The sequence below is a fragment of the Coregonus clupeaformis genome, chromosome 14, assembly GCF_020615455.1.
Source record: "Coregonus clupeaformis isolate EN_2021a chromosome 14, ASM2061545v1, whole genome shotgun sequence".
Classification (NCBI taxonomy): domain Eukaryota; kingdom Metazoa; phylum Chordata; class Actinopteri; order Salmoniformes; family Salmonidae; genus Coregonus; species Coregonus clupeaformis.
This window is the reverse complement of record NC_059205.1, coordinates 27,538,069-27,558,005: the sequence shown is the minus strand read 5'-3', so window position 1 is coordinate 27,558,005 and position 19,937 is coordinate 27,538,069. Positions and strand designations below refer to the sequence as shown.

Sequence of the window (19,937 nt, the reverse complement as noted above, 5' to 3'; positions counted from 1 at the left end):
AGTGGGGAGGGGAAAACTGAAAACTAGCTGTTGTTGGCAGAGGTTTGGAACTCTCTTTGTTATTGGTCTATTAACCAATTTACCGCATGGTGATGTCACCATGGAAAGCTGAAACTCCTTAAGCGATGTTCTCAGAACGTTCAGAGAATGTATGGTTCTCTTTTGTGTCAGTTCTTGGCAATATTCTGAGAACGTTCAACAAAGTTGAATTCTACACATTAACATCAATTAGCTTTGAATTTCATTCTCAGACCATGAAGAATACTTTCCATAAAAATCACATGAAAACTTAGTAACATTCAGAAAACATTCTAAGAATGTTATTTAAAAACATATACATTCCATTCTCAGTGTCAACAAAACTCTATCCTCTTTCTTGTTAACTGTGTTCAGGTGTGTTGGCAGCAGTGGTGTAAAGTACTTAAGTAAAAATACTTTAAAGTACTACTTAAGTAGTTTTTGGGGGTATCAGTACTTTACTTTACTTTACTATTTATATTTTTGACTACTTTTACATTTACTTCACTACATTCCTAAAGAAAATATTGTACTTTTTACTCCATACATTTTCCCTGACACCCAAAAGTACTCATTACATTTTGAATGCTTAGCAGGATGGGAAAATGGTCCAATTCACACACTTATCAAGAGAACATCCCTGGTCATCCCTACTGCCTCTGATATGGTGGACTCACTAAACACAAATGCTTTATTTGTAAATTATGTCTGAGTGTTGGAGATAGCCCCTGGCTATCCATACATTTAAAAAACAAGAAAATGGTGCCATCTGGTTTGCTTAATATAAGGAATTTGAAATTATTTATACTTTTACTTTTGATACTTAAGTATACTTTAGCAATTACATTTACTTTTGATACTTAAGTATATTTCAAACCAAATACTTTTAGACTTTTACTCAAGTAGTATTTTACTGGGTTACTTTCACTTTTACTTGAGTCATATTCTATTAAGGTATCTTTAGTTTTACTCAAGTATGACAATTGGGTACTTTTTCCACCACTGGTTGGCAGTGCCCACTAATTGGTCACACCTGATCTTAATGAGTGTGTGTTGATGCCGTGCCACAATAAAAAATAAAAAAAATGTTGCATGATTAATGCTTAAGCAAATGAATTTCAATGTCTCTTACTGTATCTGTAGCCTTAGTACCAGTCTCTTTAGCTAACATTCCACTCCTTGCCACTCCTTGTCATTGCCAAAGAGACTGACCCTTTCGGCAATCTTCAAATATGAACATTCTATCATTAATGAGCTCGAGGAAATCAGAGGATTTGATCCTGATTCGATAACTGTCACAGCTATCCTCCAATCACAATGTTTATGCAAATTAGACTTATAGGAAAATGTTCTAACTTATAGCATTGGGCATTCTGACGTAATACATTTCATTGTAAACATAAACACTGGGCGTGGGGAGAGCAGAGGATTCCTGTTTATTGCATTTTTTATCACCAGCCAATGTGATCGTATCACACCAGAGAAGCTCTCGTTATTCAATCTTCCCTGCCAGTTCATTGTGAATGCTGTAGCCTATTTTACATCCAGCAAGCAAGAACAACCTTGCTTCTTTCCCGATTGTGTGTATATATATATATATATATATATATATATATATATATATATATATACACACACACACAGTTGAAGTCGGAAGTTTACATACACCTTAGTCAAATATATTTAAACTCAGTTTTTTACAATTCCTGACATTTAATCCTAGTAAAAATTCACAGACAGTGTCACCAGCAAAGCACCCCCACACCATAACACCTCCTCCATGCTTTACATTGGGAAATACACATGCAGAGATCATCCGTTCACCCACACCACGTCTCACAAAGCCACAGCGGTTGGAACCAAAAATCTCAAATTTGGACTCCAGACCAAAGGACAAATTTCCACTGTTCTAATGTCCATTGCTCGTGTTTCTTGGCCCAAGCAGGTCTCTTCTTATTATTGGTGTCCTTTAGTAGTGGTTTCTTTGCAGCAATTCAACCATGAAGGCCTGATTCACACAGTCCTCTCTGAACAGTTGATGTTGAGATGTGTCTGTAACTTGAACTCTGTGAAGTATTTATTTGGGCTACAATTTCTGAGGCTGGTAACTCTAATGAACTTATCCTCTGCAGCACAGGTAACTCTGGGTCTTCCATTCCTGTAGCGGTCCTCATGAGAGCCAGTTTCATCATAGCGCTTGATGGTTTTTGCGACTGCACTTGAAGAAACGTTCAAAGTTCTTGAAATGTTCCGTATTGACTGACCTTCATGTCTTAAAGTAATGATGGACTGTCGTTTCTCTTTGCTTATTTGAGCTGTTCTTGCCATAATATGGTCTTGGTCTTTTACCAAATAGGCCTATCTTCTCTACCTTGTCACAACACAATTGATTGACTCAAACGCATTAAGAAGGAAAGCAATTCCACAAATTAACTTTTAAGAAGGCACACCTGTTAATTGAAATGCATTCCAGGTGACTACCTCATGAAGCTGGTTGAGAGAATGTCAATAGTGTGCAAAGCTGTCATCAAGGCAAAGGGGGGCTATTTGAAGAATCTCAAATATATTTTGATTTGTTTAACACATTTTTGGTTACTAAATGATTCCATATGTGTTATTTCATAGTTTAGACATCAAAACTATGAAATAACACATATTTAAATCATGTAGTAACCAAAAAAGTGTTAAACAAATATATTTTAGATTTCAGTTTCTTCAAATAGCCACCCTTTGCCTTGATGACAGTTTTGCACACTCTTGGCATTTAAACATTAGAAGTTGATTCATAGGCTGGGCTATTATTCCACCTATATTAGGCCTAGCCTACTACAGTGAATTTAGGAGACCACCACCTGTGCTATGCAAGTCAGAGACCCAAAAAATGTTTTTGTCTGACGCACATTTTGTGCCAATGAATTTAAGTTGAACATCACCAAATGCGTCAGTTTAATTAAATGTGCAATAAAAAAGATATAGTGCCTAGGCCTATTTAATGAAACCCTGGTTGTTGACGTAGGCAACAGATCACAAAACAGTGAATCTACGATTCCCCACTGAGCTCCTTTTTGGAAATTGGCAGCCAAGCATGAGTGATCAGTGTAGCCTTTAATCGTAGGGTGTGGGTGTGAGTTCGCTAATTCTCTTTATGTCCATTCAAAAAGTTTCCTAAAGTAGCCTGTCTAGACTCCATCTCTTAATACGAGAGGAGGGACAAATAATGTAAGACAAATAATATAACTGAAATGAGCATAACAAAAATGTCTAAATGTAAGCAAGTCATGAAGATCAGCATATGTGCGAGGAATGACGACAGGTGCCAGTTTTTGTGTTTTCTTCCCTCTCATTATCATTACTGGGATGCAACTGAAGCAAACGTAGCTCGATTGAATCTTGTAGGCTAATATGTTCCGTATCATTATTTCTCTCTCTCATTACAGAGTCATCTCTAGCCACTTTGAACAAAATTATAGTGCATTGACACTAACATCTCACAAGGGAATGACCGCAGCAGGTCGTAACAGTATTGGTTATTGTTGTTCTTAAAATTCTGTATTGCGCCACATTTGCACACACCCCATGTTCCATAATGTTGTCATGGAAAATATGAATGTTGTTTCCAACTACCAATCAGCAACTGCGCTGTAAATCCGGCTGCATATTGAATGTTGAGATTGCTGAAAGGCCAGTCTCTTTGGCTAATGCAGGAGTGGCAAGGAGTGGAATGTTAGCTAAAAAGACTGGTACCCAGACTACTGTATCTGTGCTTTGAGTTAAAATAAGTTAACCCAAAATAAGCTAGCAGTGTTGTTAAAAGTCTTATTGAATTCAGTGAAAGTTTTAAGGATGCTATTCAAAAACCTCCAAATAACCTTTAAATGTATTTCTTAGAGTGTTAAAGAAAACTTTAAATAATAACCATAACAAAACTTGCACAACATTTGGAGAATGTTCTCATAATGTTATTTAATTACTTTAAAATAACCTATAATTTCCGTTCTCAGAGCGTTAATAAAACCTCCCAGGAAAACTTTCAGGGAACCAGAGTAAAACATTCTCAGAACCTCCCTGCAACCTAAACATTTACATTCCCAGAACAGGCAACATTTTGAAAAACGTTCAGTTTTACCGGTCAGGAAACGTATGGCTTCGTTCCCACAACCAATGTGATGCCAGAAACATACGTTCTCACAACTTCCAAGGAACCAAATGTGCTAGTTGGGCAGTCACATGCTAAAGAGAGATACTGTACTATATGTTGAACACAAAATCAACCTGACACTATTAACTAGAGGTCTTCACAGGTCCAAAATGTTGGAACGTTCAGAAATGGAGACCCGTACCGAACGGACCCGAGGACAATTAGACTTGTTCCATATAGACCTGGTCAGATCCAGACCCGATCCAATCCGAGTGAGGGAAGCAGCAGAAAAGTCATTTTTTAAGCTACTTTATACAGTGGGGAGAACAAGTATTTGATACACTGCCGATTTTGCAGGTTTTCCTACTTACAAAGCATGTAGAGGTCTGTAATTTTTATCATAGGTACACTTCAACTGTGAGAGACGGAATCTAAAACAGAAATCCAGAAAATCACATTGTATGATTTTTAAGTAATTAATTTGCATTTTATTGCATGACATAAGTATTTGATACATCAGAAAAGCAGAACTTAATATTTGGTACAGAAACCTTTGTTTGCAATTACAGAGATCATACATTTCCTGTAGGTCTTGACCAGGTTTGCACACACTGCAGCAGGGATTTTGGCCCACTCCTCCATACAGATCTTCTCCAGATCCTTCAGGTTTCGGGAATGTCGCTGGGCAATACGGACTTTCAGCTCCCTCCAAAGATGTTCTATTGGGTTCAGGTCTGGAGACTGGCTAGGCCACTCCAGGACCTTGAGATGCTTCTTAAGGAGCCACTCCTTAGTTGCCCTAGCTGTGTGTTTCGGGTCGTTGTCATGCTGGAAGACCCAGCCACGACCCATCTTCAATGCTCTTACTGAGGGAAGGAGGTTGTTGGCCAAGATCTCGCGATACATGGCCCCATCCATCCTCCCCTCAATACGGAGCAGTCGTCCTGTCCCCTTTGCAGAAAAGAATCCCCAAAGAATGATGTTTCCACCTCCATGCTTCACGGTTGGGATGGTGTTCTTGGGGTTGTACTCATCCTTCTTCTTCCTCCAAACACGGTGAGTGGAGTTTAGACCAAAAAGCTCTATTTTTGTCTCATCAGACCACATGACCTTCTCCCATTCCTCCTCTGGATCATCCAGATGGTCATTGGCAAACTTCAGACGGACCTGGACATGCGCTGTCTTGAGCAGGGGGACCTTGCGTGCGCTGCAGGCTTTTAATCCATGACGGCGTAGTGTGTTACTAATGGTTTTCTTTGAGACTGTGGTCCCAGCTCTCTTCAGGTCATTGACCAGGTCCTGCCATGTAGTTCTGGGCTGATCCCTCACCTTCCTCATGATCATTGATGCCCCACGAGGTGAAATCTTGCATGGAGCCCCAGACCGAGGGTGATTGACCGTCATCTTGAACTTCTTCCATTTTCTAATAATTGCGCCAACAGTTGTTGCCTTCTCACCAGGCTGCTTGCCTATTGTCCTGTAGCCCATCCCAGCCTTGTGCAGGTCTACAAGTGTATCCCTGATGTCCTTACACAGCTCTCTGGTCTTGGCCATTGTGGAGAGGTTGGAGTCTGTTTGATTGAGTGTGTGGACAGGTGTCTTTTATACAGGTAACGAGTTCAAACAGGTGCAGTTAATACAGGTAATGAGTGGAGAACAGGAGGGCTTCTTAAAGAAAAACTAACAGGTCTGTGAGAGCCGGAATTCTTACTGGTTGGTAGGTGATCAAATACTTATGTCATGCAATAAAATGCAAATTAATTACTTAAAAATCATACAATGTGATTTTCTGGATTTTTGTTTTAGATTCCGTCTCTCACAGTTGAAGTGTACCTATGATAAAAATTACAGACCTCTACATGCTTTGTAAGTAGGAAAACCTGCAAAATCGGCAGTGTATCAAATACTTGTTCTCCCCACTGTAAGCAGAGCTGATAAAGCGCGAGAGGAGGGAGAGAGGTGTCGCGGGAAGATGGCGGAAACTTAAGTTTCGTTTGAAACTGCTAGTGAGTCGGGTGAAGCTAATAGTACAGAAAGTGAGAATGCTACTTGGGAAATCCGTTTAACGTCTCGAGGAAATCTGGAATGTGTTGGAGGAAAGTGTGTAGTCGGTGAGCCTGTGTAGGGATGTATTTTTGGGTGGACTGTGATTGAAGAAGTGGGATGGGTTTTCTTAGTTGACGTGTTTAATTTTGTATGATGACGTTTTCCCCCTTTCTCGCAATGTTTTTTAAAAGTTTCTTATTCAATGCCCCATCCAGTCGGTGGCGGTGATGCACCATTAACATTGGAGACCAACCGCCGTTAAACCCCATCGAAGAAGAAGAGAAGTGCAGCTCCAACAGGTGTGGGAAGGGCCGTACTGTGAGCGAGTGAAACAGGGAGCAGGGAGGGAGAGACCAGAGACAGCAACCAACCAACCAACCCTGCCGACTCGCGCTATAGTAGACTAATAGCTGCCATAGCTAGGTTATTTATCATCAAATATGATTAAGTTGTACCTGTCTTGACTGCATCAAAGGGCGGCAGGTAGCTTAGTGGTTAAGAGTGTTGTGCCAGTAACCGAAAGGTCGCTGGTTCTAATCCCCGAGCCGACTAGGTGAAAAATCTGTCGATGTGCCCTTGAGCAAGGCACTTCACCCTAATTGCTCCTGTAAGTCACTCTGGATAAGAGCGTCTGCTAAATGACTAGAAACTCAAACCGGGAGAAGCTAGTTAAACTAGCTAGGCTAATTGACACTGCAGTGCATGCGCTTTCTCATCCTACAGTTACAAATAACAACAACTCCATTCAGAATATTAGCTAAACCTGTTGGCTTTTGGTGGTTGTAGCCTATCCTTCTCCTTTAACTTTTAATTCCATCTTCCATTGATTAGATATCTCCTAACTTTTGCCACACGGAGGCTCAATGACTGTAGCCTATTGCTGCTTTTAATGACTTGTCATTGGCCAACAACAACAACAAGCTACACCTGTCATGCTCCACTCTCGTGAAAAGCAAGAGGAGCAGCATAAATTATACAGTTTCTCTCTCTCTCTCTCTACTGCAGCAGTTGCGTTCGGATCTGTACGGGCCCTTCCGGACAAGTCAATTAAAATTACACGAGACCCATGACAAACATATCAGATTGGACCCAGACCTGTGACGTTATTTAGAATTCTGGATCCCAACCTGCTCGGGTCCCGAATCGGGTCTCGGGTATTCGGGTACAGGAGGCTCCGTGAAGACCTCTACTATTAACTGAATGCTGACAGTAGCGTAAAGTCCAGCACATAGTTATGTGGTCCTGCTGCTGTGTGTGTGGACATGTGTGTGTGCCTGTGAGTGTGTGTGTGCGCGCGCCCCTGTGTTGTATAACAGGACATGAATGTCCCAATGCCCTGGGCAGGGACACTCTTCTCTGTGTAAGCTGTGGCTCCCTATAGACACATAATATGCCCTTCACGTTTCCCAGCCTCAATAGCCTCATTCTAACCTTGCCGTTCATAATAGAGTTGATTCCCCAGGTGAAAAACTCGAAACCGTATGAATTATAGCCCTATAGACTATAGTAAATGTCAGCAGTGTGATTAACATGGTGATACACTTCTGTAGAATTCAACTGGAAATGAGCCAGCTTCGTAAGGGTGTGTGTGTGTGTGTCGCAGCTGGCACAGAACCATATGTTTCTAAGAGCTTGGTGAGAGCTTGGTTGTCCTATGGTTATTTTGCATACAACCTTCCCACAATGTTCTGAGAATGTTGCAGGATACCCAGCTTTTTCTTTTCTTTTTCAGTTTCTTAGATGGGAATTTCAGTATTTTCAACATAACGTTTTCTACAGGTTTCCTCATGGTTCTATTTAAAGTAATGTTCTCAGAATGCTCTGAGAACGTTAAGAAACAATGTTCTTCTGTGGTAATTTCAGTACTTCAAAATAACGTTTTCTGCAGGTTTCCTCATGGTTCTAAGAACATTAAGAGAACTTTCCATAAAAACCACAAGAAAACATTAGTAGTGTTCAAAGAACGTTCTAAGAATGTTATTTTAAAACATATACACTGAGTGTACAAAACATTAAGGACAGCTTCCTATAATTGAGTTGCACCCCCCTCCCTTTTGCCCTCAGAACAGCCTCAGTTCGTCTGGGCATGGATTCTACAAGATGTCGAAAGCGTTCCACAGGGATGCTGGCCCATGTTGACTCCAATGCTTCCCACAGTTGTGTCAAGTTGGCTGGATGTCCTATGGGTGGTGGACCATTCTTGATACACACAGGAAACTGTTGAGCATGAAAAACCCAGCCGAGTTGCAGTTCTTGACACAAACCAGTGCGCCTGGCTCCTACTACCATCTCCTGTTCAAAGGCACTTCAATCTTTGTTCTTATCCATTCACCCTCTAAATGGCACACATACACAATCCATGTCTCAGTTGTCTCAAGGCTTAAAAATCCTTCTTTAACCTGTCTACTCCCCTTCATCTGCACTCAATGAAGGGGATTTAACAAGTGGCATCAATAAGGGATCATTGCTTTCATCTGGATTCACCTGGTCAGTCTATGTCATGGAAAGAGCAGTTGTTCCTAATGTTTTGTACACTCAGTGTACATTCCGTTTTCATCGTCAACAAAACTCTGGCCGTGTCCGAATACCCATACTAGCGTACTACATACTTAAATTGCATACTATGTACTCATTGTTGCATACTATTTAGCATGTACCGTTTAGTAAAAAGTATGCAGTATGCCTCCTGATTGGCTGAGTAGGTGGGGCGGGGCAGAGTGCGGGTGGATTTTTCCAAATTCAACAAACATGCATCGCATTAACCAGCATCATAGTAGCTAATTTCCAATGCGATTCATTTCTCTAAACTCTGAATAGAATAGGAATGGAGTTATAGGCCGACACAGGCTGGTGACTATCACATTCAACCTATACCGTAGCCCATATAGCCCATCTATCCTATTTAAAAAGGACTGAAGACAGAAACAGATCACTTGGTTCCATTTCAACATATTTATTAGTGAAACCAAAGTGCTGTAACATATATAAATCAAATAGCCTAGTACACACACCAAAACTTTGCAAATGTTCAAATCAAAAGGCTATTGCACAGAAAAATGTGGACAGTCGGGTGCATCGCAAATTCAGAACCGCTGGACCACGACATAATAAACTAAAGCACTGATCATTGGGAACGAGATCAGAATGACTGCCAAGGCTTGATCCATAAATTAAATAATTAAATAGGTAGCCTAGCCAGTCCATATGTTCAAATCAAAAGGCCTGATTAACATGACATCAATAATGCCGCCACATCCCGAGTCCGTGGTGCTGACAAATTCAGAAATCAAAAGATGGTTTAGTATTTGGTTTAAAAACTCTGACGAAGGCCAAGAGAACAAGAAACACTTTTCAATGTGAAACAGAAATCCACTTTGGGTAAAAATAAATAAAAAATAAACGTCTGTTTTCAAAGATGTAGCCTACGATGCAATACTCGTGATCATGTAATGGAGAATAAACACGATTTAGCCTACACTACCGTTCAAAAGTTTGGGGTCACTTTGAAATGTCCTTGTTTTCCATGAAAACATACATGAAATGAGTTTGAATAGGAAATATAGCAAAATGCATAGGAAATGTAGTCATTGACAAGGTTAGAAATAATGATTTTTATTTGAAATAATAACTGTGTCCTTCAAGCTTTGCTTTCGTCAAAGAATCCTCCATTTGCAGCAATTACAGCCTTGCAGACCTTTGGCATTCTAGTTGTCAATTTGTTGAGGTAATCTGAAGAGATTTCACCCCATGATTCCTGAAGCACCTCCCACAAGTTGGATTGGCTTGATGGGCACTTCTTACGTACCATACGGTCAAGCTGCTCCCACAACAGCTCAATAGGGTTGAGATCCGGTGACTGTGCTGGCCACTCCATTATAGACAGAATACCAGCTGACTGATTCTTCCATAAATAGTTATTGCATAGTTTGGAGCTGTGCTTTGGGTCATTGTCCTGTTGTAGGAGGAAATTGGCTCCAATCAAGCGCCGTCCACAGGGTATGGCATGGCACTGCAAAATGGAGTGATAGCCTTCCTTTTTCAAGATCCCTTTTACCCTGTACAAATCTCCCACTTTACCACCACTAAAGCACCCCCAGACCATCACATTGCCTCCACCATGCTTGACAGATGGCATCAAGCACTCCTCCAGCATCTTTTCATTTGGTCTGCGTCTCACAAATGTTATTCTTTGTGATCCGAACACCTCAAACTTTGATTTGTCTGTCCATAACACTTTTTTCCAATCCTCTGTCCAGTGTCTGTGTTCTTTTGCCCATCTTAATATTTTCTTTTTATTGGCCAGTCTGAGATATGGCTTTTTCTTTGCAACTCTGCCTAGAAGGTCAGTATCCCGGAGTCGCCTCTTCACTGTTGACGTTGAGACTGGTGTTTTGCGGGTACTATTTAATGAAGCTGCCAGTTGAGGACCTGTGAGGCGTCTGTTTCTCAAACTAGGCACTAATGTATTTGTCCTCTTGCTCAGTTGGGCCTCCCACTCCTCTTTCTATTCTGGTTAGAGCCAGTTTGCGCTGTTCTGTGAAGGGAGTAGTACACAGCGTTGTACGAGATCTTCAGTTTCTTGGCAATTTCTCACATGGAATAGCCTTCATTTCTCAGAACAAGAATAGACTGATGAGTTTCAGAAGAAAGTTCTTTGTTTCTGGCCCTTTTGAGCCTGCAATCGGACCCACAATTGCTGATTTTGTTATATATATATTTTTACCTTTATTTAACTAGGCAAGTCAGTTAAGAACAAATTCTTATTTACAATGACGGCCTACACCGGCCAAACCCGGACGACGCTGGGCCAATTGTGCGCCGCCCTATGGGACTCCCAATCACGGCCGGTTGTGATACAGCCTGGAATCTAACCAGGGGGTCTGTAGTGACGCCTCAAGCACTGAGATGCAGTGCCTTAGACCGCTGCGCCACTCGGGAGCCCAGATACACACTGATGCTCCAGATACTAAACTAGTCTCAAGAAGACCAGTTTTATTGCTTCTTTAATCAGCACAACAGTTTTCAGCTGTGCTAACATAATTGCAAAAGGGTTTTCTAATGATCAATTAGCCTTTTAAAGTGATAAACTTGGATTAGCAAACACAACGTGCCATTGGAACACAGGACTGATGGTTGCTGATAATGGGCCTCTGTACACCTATGTAGATATTCCATTGAAAATCAGCCGTTTCCAGCTACAATAGCCATTTACAACATTAACAATGTCTACACTGTATTTCTGATCAATTTGATGTTATTTTAATGGACCAAAAAACAAGGACATTTCTAAGTGACCCCAAACTTTTGAACGGTGGTGTACATTTGAACACCACCGCAGAAGCTTCGCTATTCAGCATCTTCTCAATTAAGTAGCCTAGTTTTTTTGTTTGGCTACTTGAAGAGAAATAGGGCCTATCTCTCGCAGCCCAACTCTTCGAATGCATTATGGAAAAGTGTGCATCGAATTCTACTAGATGAAGAGCCGAAATAAGTATAACATACTGGCATTTAAACCATACTTGATTTTCGAATCTCACTGACGCTGTGCCACAATAAAACACATTTTTTGCATGATTAATGCCTAAGCAGATTAATTTACATGATTTTCATTCTCAGAACATTAATAAAACCTCCCAGGAAAACATTCAGGGAACCATAGTAAAACATTCTCAGAACCTCCCTGCAACCTAAAAATGAACATTCCCAGAACAGGCAAAATGTTTTACTTCAGTTTTTAGAATAAAAAAAAACGTTCTGTTTTACCGGTCAGGAAACGTATGGCTTCGTTCCCAGAACCAATGGAAAATCAAAAACATACATTCCCACAACTTCCAAGGAACCAAATGTGCTAGCTGGGGCCTGTGTGTGTGCATGTGTGCATGCGTGATTGCAGACACGCTGCGTGTGTGTGATTCTAATCCTTAGTCTCTCTCTCTCCCTTCCAGGTAATGACCTGTTCCTGGTGGCAGTCCATGAGCTGGGCCACGCCCTGGGTCTGGAACACTCCAATGACCCCACAGCCATCATGGCTCCATTCTACCAGTACATGGACACAGAGAACTTCAAACTTCCTCACGACGACCTTCAGGGCATCCAGAAAATATATGGTACTGTACCTACAGGTAACAGCCAAAATATAGGAAACACCAACATAAAGTGTCTTAATAGGGCGTTGGGCCACCCACCACAAGCCACCAGAACAGCTTCAATGCACCTTGGCGTAGCAGTGCTGTCGTGTACTCTGTAGTGTGTCCATGTAAATAGCCTGTTTTCTGTTTTTTTGTCTCTTTCGTGTATATTTCTCAATCACTCTTTTCATCCTTCAACTAAATATACTTTCCTGCAACCCGCATCACCCAATGTGGAACGGATTCTATTATTTATTTTACCTTTTTATCCAGAACCTCCAGTTGAAACTAGCCAGCTAGCCAGCTAACTAGCTAACTAGCTACTTGCTATTAGCCACCGTTAGCGGTTTTCACCATTGTCCGTGGCCTGCACTACCTACCAGCCAGCTCTAGCCTGGACTATTATCGGCAAGTCTGCACTGTCTGCACAGCGCACTATCGACCAAGAACATATCGGATTTTCTGCCGGAATCACTGGACCTGAACACCGGATCATCACAACTAGCTAGCTGCAACCGAATGGATGTTGTTGGCTAATCACCACCGCCACCCAAAGCAAGCACCAGTTAGCCTTGAACTAGCCTCGAGCCAGGCCCATCTCCCGGCTATCTACCTCTCTGTCAACCGGACGGGACCTCCTAGTGTCGACACGGAGCCCCGCCGATCCATCACGACTGGTCTGCCGACGTAATCGTCTGATGTGGTTTCAACAGGCTTCCCGTTGCGACGAAGACGAAGATCCATCTGCTAGCCCCGGTCCGCTAGCACACGCAATCAACAGCCTTGCTTCCTGTTCGCCTGTGCTGTAGCAGCCATTCAAACTGCTCCCGGTCTCACCTATTGCTGTTCACTGGACCTTATGATCACTCAGCTGCACAGCTGATGCCTGCTGGACTGTTCCTTTACACGGTACCCCCATCCTGTCTATCTGTCCTGTTTATCTGTTTAGCCTCAGCCCAAACTTTTGTCGCCATTACCAGTTGTCTTAGCTCTCTCGAATAACACCTGTGATTGCTTTATGCTTCTCTCCCATGTCAATATGCCTTGCCTATTGCTGTTCCGGTTAGTTCTTATTATACAATTTCACTGTAGAGCCCCCAGTCCCACTCAACCAGCCTCAGAGAGCTCCTTTGTCCCACCCCCCATACACGCGGAGACCGGCTCAATCGGTGCCTCCAGTGATGCTATGTCATCGTTACCCAACGCTTAGGTTTACCTCCACTGTACTCATATCCTTCCATCTCCTTGTCTGTACATAATGCCCTGAATCTATTTTACAACGCCCGGAAATCTGCCCCTTTTATTCTCTGTACCCAACGCACGAGAAGACCAGTTCTTAAAGCCTTTAGCCGTATCTTTATTCTACTCCTCCTCTGTTCCTCTGGTGATGTAGAGGTTAACCCAGGCCCTGTAGCCCCCAGTATCACTCCTACTGCCCAGGCACTATCATTTGTTGACTTCTGTAACCGTAAAAGCCTTGTTTTTTTGCATGTTAACATCAGAAGCCTCCTCCCTAAGTTTGAGTTACTCACTGCGTTAGCACACTCCACCAACCCTGATGTTCTAGCAGTGTCTGAATCCTGGCTTAGGAAGACCACTAAAAACTCTGAAATGTCCATCCCCAACTACAACATTTTCCGTCTAGATAGAACTGCCAAAGGGGGCGGAGTTGCAATCTACTGTACAGATAGCCTGCAGAGCTCTATCATACTATCCAGGTCTGTGCCCAAACAGTTTGAGCTTCTACTTCTAAAAATCCACCTCTCCAGAAATAAGTCTATCACTGTTGCCGCTTGTTACAGACCCCCCTCAGCCCCCAGCTGTGCCCTGGACACCATATGTGAATTGATTGCCCCCCATCTATCCTCAGAGTTCGTACTGCTTGGTGACCTAAACTGGGATATGCTTAACACCCCGGCCGTCCTACATTCTAAACTAGATGCCCTCAATCTCATACAAATTATCAAGGAACCTACCAGGTACAACCCTAAATCTGTAAACATGGGCACCCTCATAGATATCATCCTGACTAATTGACCCTCTAAATACACCTCTGCTGTCTTCAACCAGGATCTCAGCGATCACTGTTGGCCGCCAATCCTTCCAGATCTCTGCTGCTAATGACTGGAACGAACTGCAAAAATCTCTGAAGCTGGAGACTCTTATCTCCCTCACTAACTTTAAGCATCAGTTGTTAGAGCATTTTTTTTTTTTTTTGCTCATTTGCACCTCAGTATCTCTATTTGCACATCTTCTCCTGGTTAAATAAAAAAAAGTGTCTGTAACTCTACTGGAGGGATGCGACACCATTCTTCCACGAGAAATTCCATAATTCAGTGTTTTGTTGATGGTGGTGGAAAACTTAACATTATGACTATAACTACTGTTCCCTGAACGAGGGCAACAAGGTACACCATACTATGGGGAGTCACACTCTTGCAACTTCGGTTGAAGGATCTACAATCACGCCTTCTACAGGTGATAAGCGTGAGGCTCGGATTCTCTCCTTCAATTTACTACCACTCTTAACCGAGCCCAGGAACGGATGGTGCGTTTCCCTCCTTCAGGGAACAGTAGTTATAGTCAAAACGTTACGTTCCCTTTCAGTCAGTCAACTTCGGTACAACATAAAATGGGGAAATATAATCACGCCCCAAGCTGACCCCATCGGATAATAAATGAAACGGCCCATGGCAAACCACCCAGACCTGATCCCGCCAGATGCGGCAGTCTGGGTATTGCGCACACGACGTGCTGGCTAGTGACTTTCCCCTGTCCCAGCCGTAAGTCCACTGTGTGCTTTACTGGGAGCAGTGACATCCAAGCAATAAAACCTCACAAAAGGGTGTGGTGATGCCCAACTCGCCGCAGCACATATATCTCCTATAGTCAACCCTTTAAACAACGCCCAAGATGCCGCCAGACCCCTGGTGGAGTGGATGTGTACACCGCTAAGTAACCCTTGCCCCTTTATGCTATATGCCAGGGAGATAGCCTCCACAATCCAATGGGAGAGACGCTGCTTAGAGAGCGCACTGCCGCGTGCTGGATTAGCAAAACAGACAAAAAGTTGGTCACATAAACGGATATCCCGGGTCCGTTCAATGTACATGCGTAAAACTCGCACCGGGCACAGGGCATGTAACCTCTGTTTCTCTTCAGAAGCAAAAAGAGGATACAAAAAGGGAAATAGCTCAAAAGCTAAGGACCTGTAGGACATAGCCATGAGCAGGGATTTTTGTAGGAGAGGATCTTCAGATTCACCGAATCCAGAGTCTCAAAGGGGGCCGCACACAGTGCCTCCAAAACCAGTGCCAATTCCAATGTGGGCGCAATAGGTTTAGAGACCGGTCTGAGACGACATACACCTTTCAGGAACCGCACCACCAGTGTGTGAGCCCCTGTGAGATTCTGTCAATTCCCACATGACACGCTGAGACAGCGGCCATGCACACTTTTCAAGTGGAGAATGCTTGAAAAGCTCCTGTAGGAACATAAGGACGTCCCTCACAGAGCACTGAAAAGGAACAAGTCCTTTTTCTTGGCACCAGAGCTCAAACTCTTGCAACTTATACACATACAGCCCTCTCGTGGAGGGCGCCCTTGCAGACTGAATGGTAGCAATACAATTCTGAGGTAAACCTCTAGCCATCAGATTTGCCCTCTTAGGGGCCAGGCCCATAGTAACCTGGGACAATAGGTTCCTCCGCAACGGGAGTTTCTACAGATCCCGCCTAAAAGCGAATGATCTCTGCGAACCAAGGCTGCCTGGGCCAACGGGGAGCCACAAGAATCAATGGTAAGCTCCAATGTGGGCTGAATCAGAACCACTGGTCGGAAACGCGTAAAGGAGGGTCAGAGGCCACTGGTGCGCAAGAGCATCTGTTCCCAACGTGGCACTCGGGTCCCTCATCAAGAAAAATAGACGACACTGCACGTTTTCTCGCGAAGCGTAAAGCTCAACGTTGGCCTTGCCGAAAATGTCCCATACCTGTGAAAGCTTCCACTCCTGAGAGAGAGGGTTCCACCTGGATAAAAGATCTGCACCCGAGTTGAGGCAACCTGTAAGGGTTGGTGTGAGGTGTGACCCAGGTGCGGTGCAGGATAGACAGTAGGCAGTAGGCAGAGATGGTGAAACAAGGATCTTTACTGGTGGTCCCGAAGCCAGGATACAAAACAACGGATTTAACACGATAAAAGAAAGTCGGAGCAAATAAATCTCCAAAAACAGGCTGACCGCCAAAATACGAAATAGTAACTACGACTGGATAATAAAGAAACAGGGAGAACACTTCTCGAGTACCTGTACATACTTCTCCGATCAGACACTGATTAGTACTGCTGAGCATAGAGAAACTAGTAGAGAAAACTGAGCAAGGGAACACAGGGAAGTGAGGGCATAAATACACAGGTGAACAGGTAGACACAGGTGACACCAATAGGATCATGATTAGTCCAGACGGTGAGTGAGAAGGTGCCTAAGGTTGTCAGAGGAGGACACCTAGTGGATCGCTCCGGAACTGCGACCCCCTCCTGTAACACAACTGGGGACATGCGTCACCCAAAGCGAAAGCATGTGCGCACTGCTCCCCAGCAAAAGGGAGCGAGCCAAGGTTAGGAGGGAGAGAGACAAAGTCTTTCACCATCAGTTGATGCATGGCCCCAGTGACATATTGTCGGTTCTGACCAGCACAAACTGGCCCGACAAAAACAGGGGGAAGAGCCTGATTGCCAGATACTCCAGGTAATTGACATGCAGTGCGGTCTACACCAGTGTCCAATAACCCCGAATTGAGTTGCCTTCATACAGCGCACCCCACCCTCGGGGGGATCAATCTGTGATGATCGCCTTGTGGGATACAACTCAGCCCATGGGTGCCCACTGACAATAGCAGAGGGTTCCACCACTGGTCCATGGCCCGTAGGCCTGACAGGGACACTCGAAGCGACTAGCTTAGGCTGTGCGATGCGTCCAGGTGAGTGACTAGCACTCAGCACTGGAAGGGCTGTATCAACTATATTCCCACGGGAACGACTTCTATCACAGAACCCATCATCCCCAGTAGTCATAGGCACATCCCCAGTAGTCAAAACGCACTGTGTGACCCAGCCGAAATTTGGCCAAGCAGAGCCGGAACTTGGACACCCTCCATGGGGATAGAAAAGCGTGATACGTGAGTGAGTCCAGCTCAAAACCCAGAAACGGAATACACTGAGATGGAGTCAGACAGCTCTTTTTCTGGTTTCTTATGAAGCCTAGAGACTGAATACGGGACAGTAGCATGGATGTGTGTAACACTGCTTGCCCCCTTGACTCCGCCACCACCAGCCAATCGCTGTAATAGCCGGCGGCTCTTGAGCATTCTGAGTTTGTAGACTCTGAGGTGCTTGCTGAGGGCACGTAGAATGGGACGCAAAGTCCCATCCCTTTTCATAACCAGGAAATACAGACTGTACCAGCAGTTCCGGATCTTCAACATAGGAACCACTTGGATTGCCTGCTTCTGGAGGGAAGGATATTTACTCCCTCAAAATGGGCGCTGAGGCCTCAGGAACAGTCGATGTGATGACGCTGCAGAAGCGTGGGGGACGCACAACAAATTGTAGCCTGTACACTGACGTCACTTTTCGCATGATCCAGAGTGACACTGCCCATGCTCACCATTGGTCGGAGCAGACAGCGAGACTCCCGTGAAGTACCATCTGAAGGGGCGGGACGCCACCTTGTGGACTGGGAGAGATTGGTTGTTCTTCCATTTCCACCACTTTTGACAACCGTGTGTCTGAACATGGAGAAGGAACACTTTTTTTGTTTGTTATACTTTCTTTTTACCAACGAACACACAAACAAAAAAATGGTCTGGCAGGTACAGCACACATCATACATACATCAGATGAGTTACAATAACACTATCTTTGAATTAGACCATTTTCAAGTACAAAACCCATTTTTCCAAGTATTCCTGTCCTCTCTCCTCATGTGTTCTTAAAGCAAAGGTCAGACACTCCATATAGTGTGTTTCTTTAACAATGTCTACCCATAGCCATTATAGCCTTTTTACTGGCTGCCAGTAGAACCTTCAACACGCACTTGTCTCTATTGTGTAAGTTATCAGGTATTTCACCCAAATACAAATAAATTCATGTTTGTTCTATGTCAAAACCCATAACTTATTTCTCCCCAGTAAGATTCAATAGCGGGGCAGGACCAAAAGATATGAGAGTATTCCGCCCTTGATAGCCCGCATTCTCTCCAACAAGGGCGTTGGGAGTCAGTCTGTTTTGATTTCAGTTTAGGTGTTATGAAGAAACGTATAACATTCTTCCAACAGAATTCTCTCCAAGACCATGACTTGGTAGAGCATAATTGAGTTGTAAATATGTTCAACCATGTTTCATCAGTTATTTCAATGTTATGTTCCTCCTCCCATTTCTGTTTAATATAGTTTGTATAGTGTTTCTTTGAGGATAGAATACCCAGGTAAAGATTTGAAATCATTTTTTTAATACTCCCCAAGTTGTACTTGGATCAATTTCTGAGGTGCCCGAGGGTCAATCACTTTTATTTATTTTAATGCGGGCCAACTCAGCAGTTTGACCTCTCTGTCTAAATGAATTTGCTTAACTATCCTAAACCATGTCTTGAGAGAGAAATTAATCCACTGATTTTGTCTATTGTATATTTCTGTTACCATGTCCTTGTTACCCAAAACTGACTATATGGGTATCTCTGTCAAAGTAGTTTCAATGTCTTTCCATTTGGATTCGTATTCTGAATTGCAGCAACAGACCAGAGGCCTCAATTGGGCTGACACAAAATAATATTTTAGGCTTGGTAAGGCCATGCCTCCTCTGTCTTTTGGTAATTGTTGTATATCTAATTATTGGTCTCTTACTGTTCCAGATAAACCTTGATATCTGTTTATCCCATTCCCTAAACTGTTTAGGTGGGATTTCTATGGGCAGTGATTGGAACAAATACAGTAACCTTGGCAGGATATTAATTTTGTTTGTTTCAATTCTACTACTAAGATCCCTTAGGAAGTGAATTCCACCTGTCCAGGTCATCTATATATTTTCTTGTTGATGGGAATGTAATTCATGTCATACAGTTTGGGTGTATCTATTGGTAGATTTACTCCAAGATATTTAATGTATGGTATTTTTGGGGTATTTTATTAGGATCCCCCTTAGCTGTTGCGAAAGCCAAAGCTACTCTTCCTGGAGTCCACACAGAACATGAAACATTAATAGACAATAACAGCTCAAGGACAGAACTACATACATTTAAAAATGGCACTCATAGCCTACATATCAATACATACACACAAAATATCTAGGTCAAATAGGGGAGAGGCGTTGTTCCGTGAGGTGTTGCTTTATCTGTTTATTTAAACCAGGTTTGTTGTTCATGAAGAGGTCCACTGGAAGTTCTACCTGCTCTTCAGCTCTTGCTGTGGGGTATAATTATATACTAGGGCTTGAGTCTTGTGTACGTTAAGCACATAACCTGAATATGTTCCAAATGTTTGTAAAGCATCCACCAGTCTAGGTACACTTGAACCTGGGTCTTTAAGGAATAAGAGAACATAATCAGCATACATGCA

The 19,937-nt window shown here is 43.1% G+C and overlaps 1 protein-coding gene across 4 annotated transcripts in view; it reads left to right on the top strand.

The window, feature by feature from the left end:
- LOC121581069 (matrix metalloproteinase-16-like) overlaps positions 1–19,937 on the top strand; it is a 50,290-nt gene that overhangs the window by 13,178 nt on the left and 17,175 nt on the right. For 2 of the 4 annotated variants that reach the window (XM_045224896.1, XM_045224894.1), the window contains one exon: positions 12,148–12,309. In XM_045224896.1, coding sequence (XP_045080831.1) covers positions 12,148–12,309 — 162 coding nt within the window. Of the gene's footprint in view, positions 1–12,147; positions 12,325–19,937 lie in introns of all 4 variants that reach the window. The other 2 variants (XM_045224895.1, XM_045224893.1) reach the window with 1 other exon arrangement.